This window comes from Girardinichthys multiradiatus, chromosome 1 (genome assembly GCF_021462225.1).
Source record: "Girardinichthys multiradiatus isolate DD_20200921_A chromosome 1, DD_fGirMul_XY1, whole genome shotgun sequence".
NCBI lineage: Eukaryota > Metazoa > Chordata > Actinopteri > Cyprinodontiformes > Goodeidae > Girardinichthys > Girardinichthys multiradiatus.
This window is the reverse complement of record NC_061794.1, coordinates 27,458,397-27,476,400: the sequence shown is the minus strand read 5'-3', so window position 1 is coordinate 27,476,400 and position 18,004 is coordinate 27,458,397. Positions and strand designations below refer to the sequence as shown.

General features: G+C 37.2%; 1 protein-coding gene across 5 annotated transcripts in view; it reads right to left on the bottom strand.

Moving 5' to 3' along the window:
- Positions 1-18,004, bottom strand: part of camkvl (CaM kinase-like vesicle-associated, like) — an 86,465-nt gene that overhangs the window by 7,005 nt on the left and 61,456 nt on the right. For 4 of the 5 annotated variants that reach the window (XM_047360685.1, XM_047360702.1, XM_047360669.1 and 1 more), the window contains exons 2-7: positions 9,217-9,323; positions 6,960-7,091; positions 3,180-3,254; positions 2,335-2,473; positions 1,067-1,187; positions 345-420 (exon numbers count right to left, since the gene is read on the bottom strand). In XM_047360685.1, the coding sequence (XP_047216641.1) occupies positions 345-420; positions 1,067-1,187; positions 2,335-2,473; positions 3,180-3,254; positions 6,960-7,091; positions 9,217-9,311 (638 nt within the window). In that variant the 5' untranslated portion in view covers positions 9,312-9,323. Of the gene's footprint in view, positions 1-344; positions 421-1,066; positions 1,188-2,334; positions 2,474-3,179; positions 3,255-6,959; positions 7,092-9,216; positions 9,324-11,066; positions 11,161-18,004 lie in introns of those variants that run through there. The other variant, XM_047360690.1, reaches the window with a different exon arrangement.

Here is an 18,004-nt window from a genome sequence, read left to right as displayed (position 1 = left end):
GATGTTTCCATGATAACACACAAGGAAGCATTGTTGTGTTAAAGGTGTTGCCTGCAAATACATTCATACTTGCCCCTCTAATTAACTCAAATGCTGTGAATTAATCTGTCAGACGTTTAAAGAAGTCTTGTTAACATCATCTGGGCTTTTCCAAATTCTTATAGGCATGGTAATCATTGTGTATGTCCATTTCTGAATTAGTGTCAGACAGAAAGAGAAAAAATGTGTGTCTTTTTGTACAATGCATACAAACATCTGGTTTCATCTGAATGATAATTGACAGTTTTTGTTAATATGGATTTTGGTGAGCACAATTTCACATTTTTTTATTAATAGAGACTCACAGAATGTACATTATCACCCCCACAGCCCAGCAGTCCACAGGACGACCATATCGATGACGAGCAACCACTTCAGGAGCTGAAAGCAAAGAGGAGCAGATGCAGAGTTTGTGCGAGAGGCAAATAGATTCATGGGTTCTAATTTATACTCCTCCACCTCATCAGATTCTCCAGATGCACAAATTTTCTCCAAAGCCTGGCTCCCATTACTCACTTTTTCACATCTTTCTTCCCACCAGCACCTCAATTCTCTTTTCTTATTTACTGATTTCATTACTTGACTTTTCAATATGAATAACTGCCATGGCCCTTAACTACAGAGAAGACCAAAGCACAGCTTAGCACTTTCAGGTTGCCCTCACATAAACATCAGCAAGATTGAAAGGAGTGAGATGGCACACCGAATCAAAAAGGAGATAAAAAGAGATGCTAAATGGGAGGAGGAGGAGGGCAAGGGTTGGACTCTTTCAATCTCATTTATGTTTTTCTGGGTTTTATGTTTCAGAGTAAGTATTTATCCTTTATAATCCTTTCTAAATTATTTTCTTTCAAAAGCACCAGAAGTTCAGAGAATTCAAGAAGGTAAATGACAGCCTCAATCTTCTTGTATGTTATGGTACTTTATCTAAAAAAAGGTAAAACAGATGGAAAAAAACTTATGAAAAGATAAGCAATGAGGAAAAACAGGGATGAAAACCAAACACATAAAAACCAGTGTAACTTACCGAGGTATTCAGGTGTTCCGCATGGCTCTGTAATTGGTCCATTTTCGAATCTGGAGAGGTAAAAATCTCGTAGAACTACTTTCTTGTGGTTGTTTTCTGTGTAGTACATCAAATTTTCTAGCTGTAAATAAATTAAGAGATCAGGGAAGAATCAGTTAAACAGTAATGGTAACATATCTAAAATGTTAAATTGCCTGATATCTTACATTTCCTAAATCTTTGAAAAAATCTATTTGGCCACTCGAAATTTGTGTCTTTCTCAACCAATGAGCAAAAGCAAAAAAAATAAATAAAATTTCTCAAACTTCTAAATGGGGCTCTGGGCTATTGTTCAAGAGATGTTACATTCATAAACTCTCTAGGAATGACGCAGTTAAAGACATTTTGAATGGAATAATGATCCACATGTTTTGCACACTGATGTCAAACACTTGAGCACGGTTATACAAAATGTTTGTGGTAGGTTATGGCTACAAAGCAAGTGGCTCTGGACCCACAAGTTGCAGACCCCTGATCAAGTCAAATAGCTAAGCTGAACTGAGAACTGCTAAACAGGCATTTACATGTTTATACGATTCGTCTGTTTTTGTTTTCCAGTGAGGATGCAAAGACAGTAATCATGCTCAGCATATTTGCATTCTATTTGCATTGCAATCTTAAAAGAGAGGGGAGATGAAATGACTTCTGATTTTTTTAGGTCAAGCATGATTTAATAAATATATCAAGCCAAAAAGAAGCTGTAACATGACCTATTTTAAATTGAATATGTTACTCTGATTCAGTTTGATGACAAACTGTAGGAGTTCAACCCTACTGGATTAAAGAAATGTCCACTTTCTACCAGTAGGTGGAGTCTGAAGATAGATAACTCAGTTATTTCTTCTTAATAGATTTAAAATAAGAATTACAGACATAGATCTGTATGCAAGTGTGAGTTTCACCAGACATTCATTTGAGCCATAAAGAAAATGTTTAATCTCACAGTAAAAATTTATATTTTGATGACAGGGAAATGCATTTATGTGTCTCGGCAGAGAATCTGCCGAATAAATACATTCTGTTCAACTTGCACTATAAAGTTGTTTTGTTCTTACTTCTACAGGCCAGTCAGCTAGTCTATGTATGGGACTATGCAGAAGTATTGATACCTTTTGAAGTTCTCATTTCATTTTTCTTTTTATATTGCAACAACAAACTTCATTGTTTGTTATTTAGATTTTATGAGACAGACCAAAACAAAATAGTGCTTTGAGACCAAGCGACTGTACCTTGAGGTTCCTATGAACAATGTTGAGGGAGTGTAGGTACGCCACAGCCTCTAGGACCTGTCTGATAACATTGGAAGCATCTCTCTCTGTGTAATTCCCTTGGTCCAGAATCCAGTCAAACACATCTCCCCCTGTGGCTCTACAAAGAGTTACACACAAAACACATGTCACTTTCCACTTTGAGAAATATATTTGGTCAATATACCTGCTGTTTTTTAATACTGCAGATTAATCTTTTAATTGCTGTCAATGTGTTTTTTGGTTGTCTGGGAAATGCTTTGCTTTAGCTGGCCCCAAGCTATGACTGCTGAGCAATTAAAGCAAGGCTCCTGGTTATTACTCTAAAGGACTTTCTTATAAACGATGGGAATGATTATCACCTATTGCTCTCAGCAGAACAACTATAGCCCAGACTGAAAAGTGAGCCCCTAAATAGCTTAATGAACACGGAGACAAATGCAATCATTTAAAGTGGTTTTCTTCTCTCTGTTTTATTAGTGACAAAAGACTTTGTCCATCCGTGTTATTACTCTTAAACCAAGTTACAAATGCTGAATTATACAAGTCACAATTGATGCGTATTTGGTTGTGTCTCCAATTTATCGATTCCGAGCTCCCGATACAGACTCTCTTTTTTCAAACAAATGCTTCAGGGTCAGGGAGCAATGTTGAGTGTTACAGAAAACAATCAAATCTAACACCTCTGTTGCACAGGGGAGTCGGAGCATTCAGTAATAATAATAAAAAAAATTTAACTCCTACCTCTCAACTTATCAGTTGAGAAGCAATTAAAACACACAATATGGAGTGCGTGGGAAGCAAAGTAAAATGAAAGAAATACTCACAGTTCCTGGATAATGAAGTATTCTTTTCGGGTTTCAAAGGTATCTATCAGCTGAAGAATGTTTGGGTGACTGACCCTGGAAAACCCCAAAATTTGTTAGAGGCTGAAGGGTCTCACGTGCACTTAAAAGTGTTCTTACAAATTTATCTGTTTCAGTCTACTCATGTACTTCTGTGTATTGGTACAAATCCTTACACTGATACAAAATTCTGAGCCACAAACACATACAGCAGAGAAAACAATATAGGGAGCAATAGACCCAATTCCAACCTTAAAACTATAGTAGTAGACCTCATTTAGGCATGAGTTAATGATTTTAATGATATCTTTTCATAGCCGTGGTTTTAACCTCTTTATTTCATCAAGGTTTAGCTTATGCAAAACTGCCTGGTCTAAAAGTGGGCCAAGCGTACTATTAAAAGGATAAATTCAAGGTTCACAAAAAGTCAGTAAGCAACGCAAAAGTGCCAGAAAGCATAAACTGAAACAGCCCAATTTGACTTCGTATTAAAATCTAAACCATTTTTTCCAGCTGTGATATTGCAATAATATAATTTTGCAAAAATTGCTCTGTAATTCTTATATGTGGGTTAAATTTTAAGAGAATAGTAATAAATATCAGATATTTACATATTTACACTGCATTCACACATTTTAATTCAGTGCCATTAAACAATGGAACTGCACAGAATGTGGACTGACAGTAAGATGTTTCCTGCATTTTATTAAAAGAACAAGTTTAGTTTGTTCCGTAGAAAAAAATGGCAGCTAGACAGAATCATAATTTCTAAGCAGAACTACGTCATACAGCTCGATTGTGACCAAGTTGTTTGGGAGATGGAAAGGATGCAGCGCTGACAGAATGACGGAGAGGCAGATGAGGAGCACAGCATCAAAAAAAATTTATGTTAACGCAACAACAATACAAACCTGAATAATACACGTTGAAATGTCCTAAAGTTATTCTATGCACCAAAGCAGGTATCCTGACAAATAGCTCAGTTGAAAAAGCATATTATTTGTAATCATAGGGTCATGATTTGGAGCAGGCTGCTGTCTCGTTCCTTTTTTGTGTGCATGACAATCTTGACTAAAACAATACTTCATTTAGACTTCATTTAGATATGTTTTATACTTTCTAATCTTCAGTTCTTTTCATAGATTATTATTTGGATTTAAATCGGATGATTGGCTGGACAACTCGAGCAGCTTTATTTGTTTTTTCCCTTGACTGTGGGTTGGGATCATAATTTTGATTAAAATAAATTTATGCAATCATCCTTTGTTTTGCCAGGATGATATGCTAAAAAAAAACTAACGTTTTTCAAGTAGGATACAATCCCATTTCATCTCCAAACACTAACTGACTAATGAAGTCCAAGTATGCTTAAACATACAGGTCCTTCTCAAAAAATTAGCATATTGTGATAAAGTTCATTATTTTCTATAATGTCATGATGAAAATTTAACATTCATATATTTTAGATTCATTGCACACTAACTGAAATATTTCAGGTCTTTTATTGTTTTAATATGGATGATTGTGGCATACAGCTCGTGAAAACCCAAAATTCCTATCTCACAAAATTAGCATATTTCATCCGACCAATAAAAGAAAAGTGTTTTTAATACAAAAAACGTCAACCTTCAAATAATCATGTAGTTATGCACTCAATACTTGGTCGGGAATCCTTTTGCAGAAATGACTGCTTCAATGCGGCGTGGCATGGAGGCAATCAGCCTGTGGCACTGAGGTCTTATGGAGGCCCAGGATGCTTCGATAGCGGCCTTTAGCTCATCCAGAGTGTTGGGTCTTGAGTCTCTCAACGTTCTCTTCACAATATCCCACAGATTCTCTATGGGGTTCAGGTCAGGAGAGTTGGCAGGCCAATTTAGCACAGTGATACCATTTGTCAGTAAACCATTTACCAGTGGTTTTGGCACTGTGAGCAGGTGCCAGGTCGTGCTGAAAAATGAAATCTTCATCTCCATAAAGCTTTTCAGCAGATGGAAGCATGAAGTGCTCCAAAATCTCCTGATAGCTAGCTGCATTGACCCTGCCCTTGATAAAACACAGTGGACCAACACCAGCAGCTGACACGGCACCCCAGACCATCACTGACTGTGGGTACTTGACACTGGACTTCTGGCATTTTGGCATTTCCTTCTCCCCAGTCTTCCTCCAGACTCTGGCACCTTGATTTCCGAATGACATGCAGAATTTGCTTTCATCCGAAAAAAGTACTTTGGACCACTGAGCAACAGTCCAGTGCTGCTTCTCTGTAGCCCAGGTCAGGCGCTTCTGCTGCTGTTTCTGGTTCAAAAGTGGCTTGACCTGGGGAATGCGGCACCTGTAGCCCATTTCCTGCACACGCCTGTGCACGGTGGCTCTGGATGTTTCTACTCCAGACTCAGTCCACTGCTTCCGCAGGTCCCCCAAGGTCTGGAATCGGCCCTTCTCCACAATCTTCCTCAGGGTCCGGTCACCTCTTCTCGTTGTGCAGCGTTTTCTGCCACACTTTTTCCTTCCCACAGACTTCCCACTGAGGTGCCTTGATACAGCACTCTGGGAACATCCTATTCGTTCAGAAATTTCTTTCTGTGTCTTACCCTCTTGCTTGAGGGTGTCAATAGTGGCCTTATGGACAGCAGTCAGGTCGGCAGTCTTACCCAGGATTGGGGTTTGGAGTGATGAACCAGGCTGGGAGTTTTAAAGGCCTCAGGAATCTTTTGCAGGTGTTTAGAGTTAACTCGTTGATTCAGATGATTAGGTTCATAGCTCGTTTAGAGACCCTTTTAATGATATGCTAATTTTGTGAGATAGGAATTTTGGGTTTTCATGAGCTGTATGCCAAAATCATCCGTATTAAGACAATAAAAGACCTGAAATATTTCAGTTAGTGTGCAATGAATCTAAAATATATGAATGTTAAATTTTCATCATGACATTATGGAAAATAATTAACTTTATCACAATATGCTAATATTTTTAGAAGGACCTGTACAGTATCTTTCTTCAACAGTGGAGTCTTGCACAAAGAGTGCGCATAGAGGTAATGGTGGTTTAGTCAATTGCTTGTTTTCTTTGAAACAACTGTACCTGCTAAGTCTGGGCCTTTCCAAAGTTCTCTGTGAGTGCTTATTGGCTTTCGAACAACTCTTCTGATTACTCTTAACTCATCTGTCAAGAATCTTAGCAGGAGCGCATGGAGGGTTATTGTTATGGTTTAAATTATGCCCTTTCCAATACCTAATTATGGACCCAATAGTGCTAAGTGGGCCATTCAGAAGTTTGGAAATACATCTACAGCCACTGCCATTATGTTTTGGAACAATAAGGCTTCAAAGGTTCTCACATAGCTCTGAGCTCAGACCTGAGCTCCGTCATTATGTGCTTCATGTGTGATAAGTTGTAAAAGGGCATAAATTAAGACAACCGGTTGATTTTAATTTGTAATGATAGGGGGCAGTATTGTTTTCTAAACATTTTATAGATTTCAACATAATTTCACTTTATCATAAATGACCTAATTTGTGGGCTAATTTGTTGATTCCTCTTATATGTGTGGATTACTTGGGTTGTTATCAACTGGAGTGAATTTTATGTTGATAGCCCCTTCATTAAATTTACTGAGATAAACATTTACAGGTTTGATCTTCCTTGCTGTAATCTTAATTCAGGTTTTATTATAGGTCATGTTTAATTAAAACATCTAATAAGTTAATTGCTCTTCTCACTAGCACATACACTTCTACACTTATTTGTGAACTGATTGCATACAGTTTCAAGATCATGATCTCATTCTTGGCGGCCTTGCGGACTTTCCTTCCGTCCTTCTTGAAGAATTTCTTGCAGACAAACACCTTTTCTGTTTGTCTGTCCTTTGCCAGGCACAGCTCGCAAAACTCCTTCCTACACAGTGGGAAAAAAATAGACAAACAGAGAGAGTGGAAGCAAAGATAAATATAATGTCAAAGACCTGTTAATTTGTTTTATTTAGTAATCTCATTCAGGTCTCCAGGAAAATATATATATTATTAAAATTAGGGATATAAATACCACTGGCTGTGTTGTGAAAGACAAAGAAATAATTTAGTTGGGAGGTGAGCCATTGGCTTAAATAAAAAAAGACTCTAAATAAGATTTGCAAAGGATCTATTGCTGCCATAATCTGGAAATCATTAGGTTTTTATCCTATGAGGGCTTATAGGGCTTCACACAAATGAATTTTAAGAAGCAATATGATAAAAAGTAAAAACTGTAAAAGTGCATAATGAAGGTTTAATATTAGGTTGTACTCCGTGGTTTTGTTATGGTTATTTTTTTATAAGTGTTTTCTTGTTTGCTCATTTCCCTCCGTTAGAATTGGATTAAAAACATAAATTAACAAAGAAACCTTTTAACTGAGGTACATACATTTTAATCTTCAGTGCAGTTTTATCATTGGTTTACCTAATTTTAGCTTGGAAAAAACATGTCGGAAAAATAAATGAGCTTCTTTGTGGCTGAATGTACTTTTCTCTCTGCCTCCTGTCTGTGGGTGTGTTTGTGTGTATCTGTATGTGTGTGTAATGCATAAACTGAGCAGACATTTCTGAGGCCAGATGCCGATGTCGCCATATGGCCTCTTCAACCAATTGGTATTCGTGCATATGGTTAGAGTGTGCATATCTGTAGAGTGCGCTGAAGAAGAAAATGAAAGGTTCTTGGCCAGCAGGGTGATTTTTGTAGGCCTGGGGATGGAAATCAGGAAATGTGTTGCAGAGGAAACTGAATATAGACTAGAGATATAAAGGCATTAAGAATATTCAGACGTCTGAGTAGTCACACAGTCCTTATTAGATCTATGAAACTCTAAATTCATGCTTTACCAAAATTAAATCTATAGTAAAATTAGTTCAGATTCAAGTCAAGCAATTCATACAGTAAAAAACAAACTAGTGATAGTTCTTGCATGAAAGGCACCACGGGCGAGCCTCTCCTCTGCCGATCACCAATCAATCAAAATACAGGAAAGTCATCTCAGATTCTGGGATGGGAAAAAACGCTGGCAATTCTACACACAACATGCAACCCTATTCTCTGCATCCTGGAGGGGGCAATAAATGAATAAAACCAGTACAACCCTACTGTGGTATGTAGCTGTCACAGAACTTTATTATTATTATTTATCAACTCTTCCATTTTGCTTCTATGTCTCTGCAGCTGCGCTTTATGACATCGCCCCCATGTGGATGGCGGTGATATGTAAATGAGGTTCTGGACACAGGAAAGCTGTGCCCCAAAATCTGCTATATCTTGTATTGAATAGTAGCTTCTTCTTCTTCTTAGGGCTATTTGGACATTTGCAAAAATCATATGGTCTGCATTACCGCCTCCTACTTGTATGGAGCTAGAGACAAAATGTCAATCTACTTTATTTTGTGTATGTACTGTTAATCATATTCTCTAAATCAATTTTGTTTTCCTAAAGAACTTGTTTAGAATTTTAATTATTTCATAAAGGGGAGCTACTGCGCATGTACCATTTATATTGAGAGTTTAGGGGCAAAGATTTCTGCGCCCTCAGAGCCGAAGTACGTCGCCAGTCAGACAACATACAGGAATGAAACAAACGTTTACTCATCATAACTATCAAATATTTATCTTGCTCATCTAAAAATATATAGATATTTCAAAATATTTTTATATTATTATTTTATTTTTATTTTGTATTTCGTGGTGGGGCGCTGCTGTCAAACAGACTGATACAGCTAGGCGTCTCAATCAGCAAAACTTTGGGGTAGAAAAACTGATGTTTGGCTCACAGAACAACTTATTGTCTACATGATATATACACAAATAAAACGCTTTAGCTTTAGATGTTTCTAATCAGCTAAAATTAGCTATAAAAACGGCACATCCATCTGATTAGCAATTGGCAAGCAGCCTCTCTGAGGATTTACTTACTTTTCTTAAAAAGTCCTATCTTTAATGGATTTACACAGAAAAAGGTAAAACTCACCAAAATCCATCCATAAAACTTTATGGTACTTACGCTCGAAGGACTTGCCCAAACTCATATTTGTCCGTGACATCAGATATGCTGTCGTAAGTCCGCCCATCTCTCAGGGCAAGGCAACCAAATGGCATCACGGCATTCACCTAGCAAATAAAGAAATGCATTATTATTATTATAAAATAATAATAATTGTTTTTAATGCATGACAAATAATGAGATTTACTATGTGCAGTAGTCAAAGAGACCAGGAAAAAGCGCCAATTATAATTCTTTACTTGGTTTGTCAGTGTTATTGCATCATGGATACAACAAAGTCAGTTTCCCATCAAACCAAAAAACTAATGCCTCTGGCAGCCTGGTTGCGTGCCAGCCTTGTCAACAGATGCTTTCTGCTAAGCTCCTCTGTCACTGCTAATGTCTGCAGATTTTATGTAACGAGTGTTACGTTTTCACATCAAATTTTAATGATCAAAGGCAGTGTAAAAAGAAACAAAACAAAAAGAGATGCAAGCAGCTGGATTATTCAGGAACCACACGTGTCCTGTCTAACACCAACATTCATTTGGTCTTTTTGGAAACAAAAAAAATCTTAATTTGTACCTTTGTTTCTCTTGGTATACGTCATTACAGCATTTAAAACCTGCTGCAAGACTCAGACTGAATGTGTTTTTGTTCTTACAGTAACTTCCACTATTAATGATACATATATAGTCTCTGTAATACCAGAGAGTGTATATATATATGTATGTATATATAAACAGTCTCCAGAACATAACAGGAGGTCCTGAACACCCGGGTAAAACAACAGGGATCAAGACAGTGACTCTGCAATCGATATATACCATCTCAACACAGTCCTCGGGCAGTCCTCACCCACATGTTTTATACGATCCATCTACTGTAGGAAATAGTTTTCTCTGAAGGTTTGGCCATCTATTCCAATTTTCCATCTCCTCCTCTAAATACCTGACTCTATCCATCACTGTTAAATCCTTTCTTCAGTTCTGTCTTTGAGATAAGTACAGTTTGTCTTCCACCTGGTTGGCACCAATACAAATCTATAATTCAACAAATGAATGTGTTAAAAAATGTGAACTTCAACAGGATGCTTGGATAAAAGAGTAAATCTAATTGGGCATAGAATGTACATATAGTTTTGTGCTTGTATTGAATGTATAATAAAAAGGGAGAAACAAACAGAATGAAATTGAGAAAAGCAAAGAATCTGAAACAATGATGATCGGCAGATAAAGTAGAAATCAACATGGAAAATAGCACTTAGCAAGAGTCAGTATTTTAAAATAAATATCACTGATGTAAAATTCAGGTGGAGTGTATATGTAGCATCACCACTGGAGATGATTGGGCCAGAGGCGCTTTGCCTTTGGTGGAGGAGGGGCTGGACCAGTTCTATGTAATCCAACTGCTGGCCCTAATCTCTAATCTGTACCCCTAATCCAGAGTGCTGGGATACACAGTTTATTCGTGTGCAAGTGAAAGTGAGTAACTAAGCAAGTGCAAAGGTAACTCGGATATGGCACATGTGCACGTGATAAGGGAGAGCAGAAGGGTGCATGCTTGTGTGGACATGTGTGTCCTTATGCGTGTCCCTAAGGGAGCGTAATAACAGCAGGGGAATTGAGTGGTAGATTTAAAAGACCTTGTTTTGCCAAAAGATTACATAAACACAACAATATTCCCACGACAAGAGCCAGGACAGTGAAAGTGAAGCTGACATTATGTGAAAGAAGCCCAACCATCAGATTTTTTTCTTCTCACTTGCAAAGCCCTCAATAACTAGGTCCCTTAGTATCTTGAAGATCTAATCCCACATGATCGTAATAAAGCCCTTTGCCTCAGATTGCCAGAATCCAAAACAAACTTACTGACACTGCGGGAACAAGGCAAGGACGAGGGTAGTCAGCATGAATGCACAGGCAGAACAGAGTGTAAACAAACAGAGGAACCAGCTCCGAACAATGAAACAAAACCAACTAATATACAGAGGGAGAACAAAGGCAGGTAATCAAAGGAACTAAGAACAGGTGAGACAAGGAGGCTGGGAGGCAGAGGGAGCAGGTGAACCTAATAAAACCAAAGCATGAGGAAAGGGACTAAAGACAAGACAGTAAGCAGACCTAAATGAAACTATAAACCAAGATAAAAATAAAGCATAAGAATCAGGGATAAACATGAACTGAAGGAAACTGAGAAACTGGAAGGAACACAACAACCTAAGCACTTAGCAAAACAGAAACCATAAGGAAACCCAGACTACAAAAGTAAAGAAACCTGAGTAAACAATAACTAAAGCTAACCTATAAAGGAGAGGGTGGAAAACAAAGATGAACTAGAGGAACAAAGCTAAGAAGAACTGGAGAATAAAGGGAACTTAAACTGAGTAATAACTAAAAGGGGAAAATAAATGACGAGAGGAGTAACAGAAAAGAAACTAATAAATGAGAGTGCAAGGGAACCAGAGAACTAAGAGAAATAATAATAATAATTATCATAAGGAAATTATTCTAAGAAAATGACAGTTGCTGCCCTTTTTTCTTGGTGCTGTTATGAGCCATATTGCCTACTGTATAGCAAAAACCATAACTACCTGCACTTTCCTGTAAAACATAGCTGTGGCACCTTTTAGTTTTCCATAAATCATTTAATATTTTTATATCTGTCCATTTAATATTTTTATATCTTTTTTGGACTTCATCTCTGGCTTCTGGTGAATAAAAAGTCATTGAAAGGTTTACATTTAAGTAGGGAATCATTAATGAGTTTGTTTGTTTGTTTAAATAATGTGTTTTCCACTGGTAATTTAATTACTTTTATCTTTCTGTGAGAAATTGCATATGTAAGTAATGCAAGTTGTTTTTTCGTTTTGTCTTGTAAAAACTTTACATTTTTAAAGCCTCTTGGAAATATACTGTAAATACATCTATTTTATTGTAAACTTCGGCTTTAATTTTGTTCAAACACATTTTGTCAACAACATGCAAGACAGTGGGGGTTGTCAAAAGATGTGTAGTAGAAGCTGTTGTCACAAAGCAGAAACTAAGTAATAAACTGCATTTGTTAACTTGGTAAATATGATCAGATATACTGGCCTCTTTCCAATCATCTTATCTTTCTGTCGCATAAGGTTCATCAGTTCATCACCACCACCTGACTCTAGAACCTCATTAGGACATCAAATAATAACATCCAAAATTCCTTACAATGAACTCCTGGGCTGAGAGGTACCAAAATCCAGTCATACAACAATAAAACCTGTGTTGCCTTCAGGTATGAAGCGGCATCTGTAAATTGGTGACAAGGGCTTGGGATGTGTCAGAAGCTTTATGTCTAAATATTGTACTTTTTGTCTGGCTGGTGTTTGCCAAAGCTAGTTTAAGGACTTTGACCTTTAAACATCACCTCCTGCATTTTTGCTGAGAGCCTTTTGTAAAATTAAAACCTTAGATTATATTCAAACTGATTATCCTCTTTCTGTACTGAATAATCCTTCATTCTTACTAACCACAAGACAATTATGCTTACGGAATACAGTCAGTATAAACCTTAACGTTGCAAAAGAGTAGAAGAAGGAGGATGTATGGGAGGATTTAGAAAAAAAGAAAGAGATACAAGAGGGAAGGAATGACAATGATAAAGATGAGGTAGGTAGAGCCAAATTACGTGAACAAAGAGACAGGGAGAAATGTGAACTGTGACTTAGTGGAAAGGTGTTTGGAGGAAACTGTACATGAAAAAATCAAAGTGTTAAAGAAGAGAACTCAGAGGCAGATTGAGATTACCTGTCAACCTCACAGCTCCACAGGTGTGAGAATTTCTGCAAAGGTGAGCATGCATATGCACATGTGAGTAACAAGCTTGTTAGTATGTGCTAACAAGCTTTATGTGATAATGGAATGTATGACACATATTCTGCTTCACGATGGCTGTCCCTAAAGTTGGAAAGCACATGAAGGCACCACACTCATCCTGAACACCTGTCAGTCACTGAGAAATGACTTAAAGCCATGCTTGCTCTCTATATTCAGGACCAGCATATGATTAGACGTCTAAGCAAAAATGCATATTGCTTTAAACTTAATTAGCGTTATGAGTTCCCGGCTCATTAGGTCTTTTAAAGAACATTTTACTCATAATTCCTGTTTAACTACATAGAAAAGATTATACATACAGGCATCTCAAAAAATTAGATATCACTAAATTTACCTCCATAAATCAGTTAAGGAAGTGACACTCTTGAACTCCTGATGTAATATAGATTCAATACCTATGGAGTCAAATGGTTGAAGAGTTTATTTGTGATTATAATGGGTTACAAATTGTGAGAACCCAAAATTGTTTTTTTTCAGAAAATTGTAATAATCCATAAGAGAAATTAAAAAAACAATTTTAATACAGAAATGTGTGCCTACCTAAACATATCTCCATGTACTGTACAGTACATGTTCTTAATACGTAGTTGGGGCTCTTTTTGCATAAATTACTGCATTAAAACAGCATGGCATGAACATGATTATCTTGTGGCTCTGCCAAGGTGCCCAGACCAGGTTGAGTTAGTCCCTTTCTTTAGCTCCACTTTATTGTTTGGTCTGGTGTCTCTCTTTTTCCTCTGAACATCTGAACAATAGTCAATACATTCTTCATGAGGATTAGGTCAGGCCAGTTTACAGGCCAATCAAACACCATGATATCACACTCACTAAAGCAGATACTGGGACCTTTGGCAGTGTGAGGAGGTGCAAAATCATGCTGGTGTTGGACCCAACCATGGGAGGAACAAAAAGGACTGAATGGCACACAGAGAACAAAAGAGACTGGTAAAAACTGAATCCCAGAATGTACAGCATTAATCAGTTTTCATGCACAGCTCCCAAGACGGATGGGTCACTGCAGCAATCCCCATTATGTCATTGAACTAAAAAAACTGTAGGTGCAGCAGCTCTTTTTCTCTTTGCCTGTCGCCAACCACAGGTTGCATCGGAGAGGAAATACGCATGAACATCTTCACCTCACTGGCCAAGTAAAAGACTATATCTTCAAAGAAACCTAGGGTCAAAGTAAAATAAAAATCTGAGCCAAAGATTTACCAAGAAGAGATGGTGTCGCTAATTATTTTGATGAAGCGTTTCTCCCCCACTGCCTGAAGAAGACAGCATTGACACAACAGCTTCACATGCTTTTGTGTGTCCCAGTATGAGTAGATGCTCACTCTGCTGCTAGACCGAGAGAAGCTGCCATGCTATTCACTAGCCCTGTTGGTCCTATTCATCAGATTGGTTCATGTAAAGGGTTGTGTCTGGGCAGAGAAAATTGGTTTAGGGTAAAACAATTTATATATTGTTTATTTCATTGTGTTTTGCTGTTGTTTGTGGTGCATAACTTTTTAAGTGCAAACACGCACGCCAGTGTGCCTAATACAACAAATATGTTTTGTAAATTTGATGGCTGATGAGCTTATTCAGTTTTAACAGTTTTCCCTTCATCTCATCTGTTTGGGCTCCGATTGGTTGTAGCACAGCACCAGTGGTCATACACAGATTAATATTTGTATTTATGGTTCTAAATGATATACATGGGATTTAGAGGGGTTGCTAAATAGTGCTGTAGCCGCTATTTTCTTTGTGGTTAAGCTAAGCCGCTAATTCTAGACGTGACATTGTCACGTCTTCCGTCAAGGCCACATACTGAGTCAATAACCTTCTGTTTTTTAGCCGTCATCTTGGTAGTCCACCACTCAATTCAATAAGTCATTGTGATGGCTATCTAATACAACATTAAGAATCAATTGCCTAAAAGGTTATTGGTTTCTAATTCAGCAAATGAATACATAGCAATTGTGTTCATAGTTTATTATATTTTTCTCATCTTTTCATTTTACTTAATAGTTTGGTTAAATGTTGCTAGCCTAGTTAAATAGTTTCTTTACTAAAATATTTTAACTGAAAGTTGGAGTATTTTGTTAATACATGATTTTATTATTATTATTATTTATTATTTTGGAAAGACGTTGTTTGTGTTTATTCTGAACATGTGTGCAGGACTTGCTGTTTGAGAATGCATAAATTTAATGCATAAATTCACTCCTTCATCTATTGTTCTATCATACTACACCTCACCGGACAGGTATTCGAAAAACAATAACTGACAGAAACTAAGAGCTGTTTGGCTTTTATTTCCTTATAATCTGGTGGTGTCCTTGGTAATTTTGACCAAAATTGCTAACTTTGTAAATATTTGCCTTTGACATAAATTAATACTTATTCATAGTCAAACCAAACCTGTTGTTGCATGACACTGGAAAGTAACATCAGCAACTCTACAACGTTTGTCAGCAGAGGGAAGTATGAAGTGCTCTTTGCACATAATAAAACATAGTGGACCAGCCCCACCAGAAAACATGACTCTCCAAAACATCACTAAATGTGGAAACTTTCCACTGGATCTCAGGTAACATATATTCGTTCCCTATTAACTCTTCATCCAGTCCAGTCTTTTTGTCCTCAGCTTAACTAAAATGCTTCCTACATGCCAATGGATCAGAAGTGGGTTAACACAAGAAATGTGGCAGCTCGAGATCATTTCCTGGATATGTCTGTGTATGGTGGCTTTTAAAGCACTGACTTCAGCAGCTGTCCACTCCTGGTGAATCTTCTACACACTCTTGAATTGGCCTTTATTCACAATCCTTTAACGAATGTGGTTATTCCTGTTATGCATCTTTTCCTTCTACTCAACTTTCCATTAAGATTCTTGGATACAGATCTCTCAAAAGCCAGCTTTGTAAGCAAGGACCTTTTGTGACTAACCCTCCTTGTGGAGAGTGTCAGTGGCTGTCTAAAATACAACTGTCTTGTCAGCAGTCTTTTATGTGATTTAGGCCATAATATTTCTGCATTAAAAAAAAACTTTTTATTGGTCTTTTGTAAAATTTTCATTTCTTGAGAAATAAGAGTTTGTATTTCATTAAGTCATAATCATCACTATTAAAACAAGTAAACCCTTGAATTAGATCATTCTGTGTGTAGTGAATCTACATTGTATATGAGTTTCACATTTTGAAATGAATTACTGAAATAAATTAACTTTTCAGTGGTTTTCTAATTTATTGAGAGGCTGACAAAACAAAATAAGGAAAATGCAGCTGGTGCTAAATATTAGTATGAAATGTACACTGGCTAAAGAAGTCTCAAAAGCAAAGGTTAACGTGTAAGAAAAAAGTTGGCTAAAGGGCAAGACATTTTCAAGGAAAGCCACATTCACTGAATAAAAAAATAAAGTGTCATTTTGTGGGAAAGCAGAACCCAAGAATTAAACATTTTTTTAACAACCAGTGCTGGTGAATTTAAAAAACAACTACTGAAAACCCATGCGAACACCCGATATTATCTGTCAATGTCAACATATGTTAGGCTCTTTCCATAGCTCAATGCAGCAATAAATAATTTATTTAATGGTGGAACTTATCTATAAATACATTGCATATTCAGACTAATTGTTGCTAGTTAATAGCTTAAAATAAATACTGGATTGAAGATTTGTTTAGTAGATTTGTTCAGCCAAACCTTTTTGCATAGAAACAAAATAAACTAAAAGTAAATAATAATGCTTTTTGTATCTCTTAGATTATATATTTTTAGAATAGGGCTACATCCTTGATTACATTACATTATTTATATTTTTGAAAACATGGTTTTTCCTCCTCTTGATAAAAAGTATTTCTTAAGTAACCACAAAAGCACTGAAATATTTATACCTATCCATGTTCTTCTCAATGATATAGAAATATATTGTACTTACAATATAAATGGAATAATATTCTGAGAATATTTAATAAGCTTATTTCTGTTTTTTATCAGGTAATCTTGTTTAGTTTAATAATTGTCATAATGTTAACTGCCGACCTGCCCACATGCAGAGAACAACCAGAGACAGATGAGATTAGGGAATGTTTATTTAAACAAATGATCCTAGGAACGGGAAACAAGACTGGAACCGTCTGGCTGCGGGAGAAGAGCAGAGTTACAAACTGGACCTCAGAAAATGCACCAGAACTGATTGTGCAGCTTACAGGTAAGCGCAGGGAAACCCGCCGGGGGGGAATGGTCATAGATCCAGTGGTGTAAGAGAGAGTGGCTCGCCTTGACCACCGTGTTCGTTGAGACGGGGCTGACAGAAGGTACTGGGAGGACGGACAGGATTCGCTTCGCTCGTGGCTCACAGAAGAGTCAGCCTGAAGGTTCAAATCGGGACTCGGTTCAGACCGATTCTTTAAATCTCTGGTCAACTCCGTCGGATCCAGAGGTAAGGCACCTGGAAGTGCCTGGACAGGCAGAATCAGTGCAAGTTTACAGAAAATTTCAGAAATAACTTTCAAACAACGAGAGTAGATTTCAGGGGAGGCCAGTAGCTGAACTGCAAGGGCAAAACGCTCAGGCAACGAAGTGCAGGCGCGGCCTCTTCATATATTGCCCAATTGATAAGCATGATGAGCTGCACCTGTCCCTTCTCCAGCACCTCCAAGCAACGGCACCTGGCGGTAAAATGGTTAGCTGCAGGCGGACACCACGGATTCTGACAATAATAACAACAGCAAATTTCATCAGAGGCATTAAAAACTGTAAAAGACTTTTGTGGTCTCCAAATCATAAAGTAATACTGGACATGCTTGATATTATTGTTTGCTCAAAATCTTAGTTTCAAAGAATGCATTAACACCCACATAAAGCTTTTGTAAAAGTATTTTTTAGAAACGTTAGTGTATACTAACAACAATACATTTCACGTGGATCAGATATAAATGATGGAT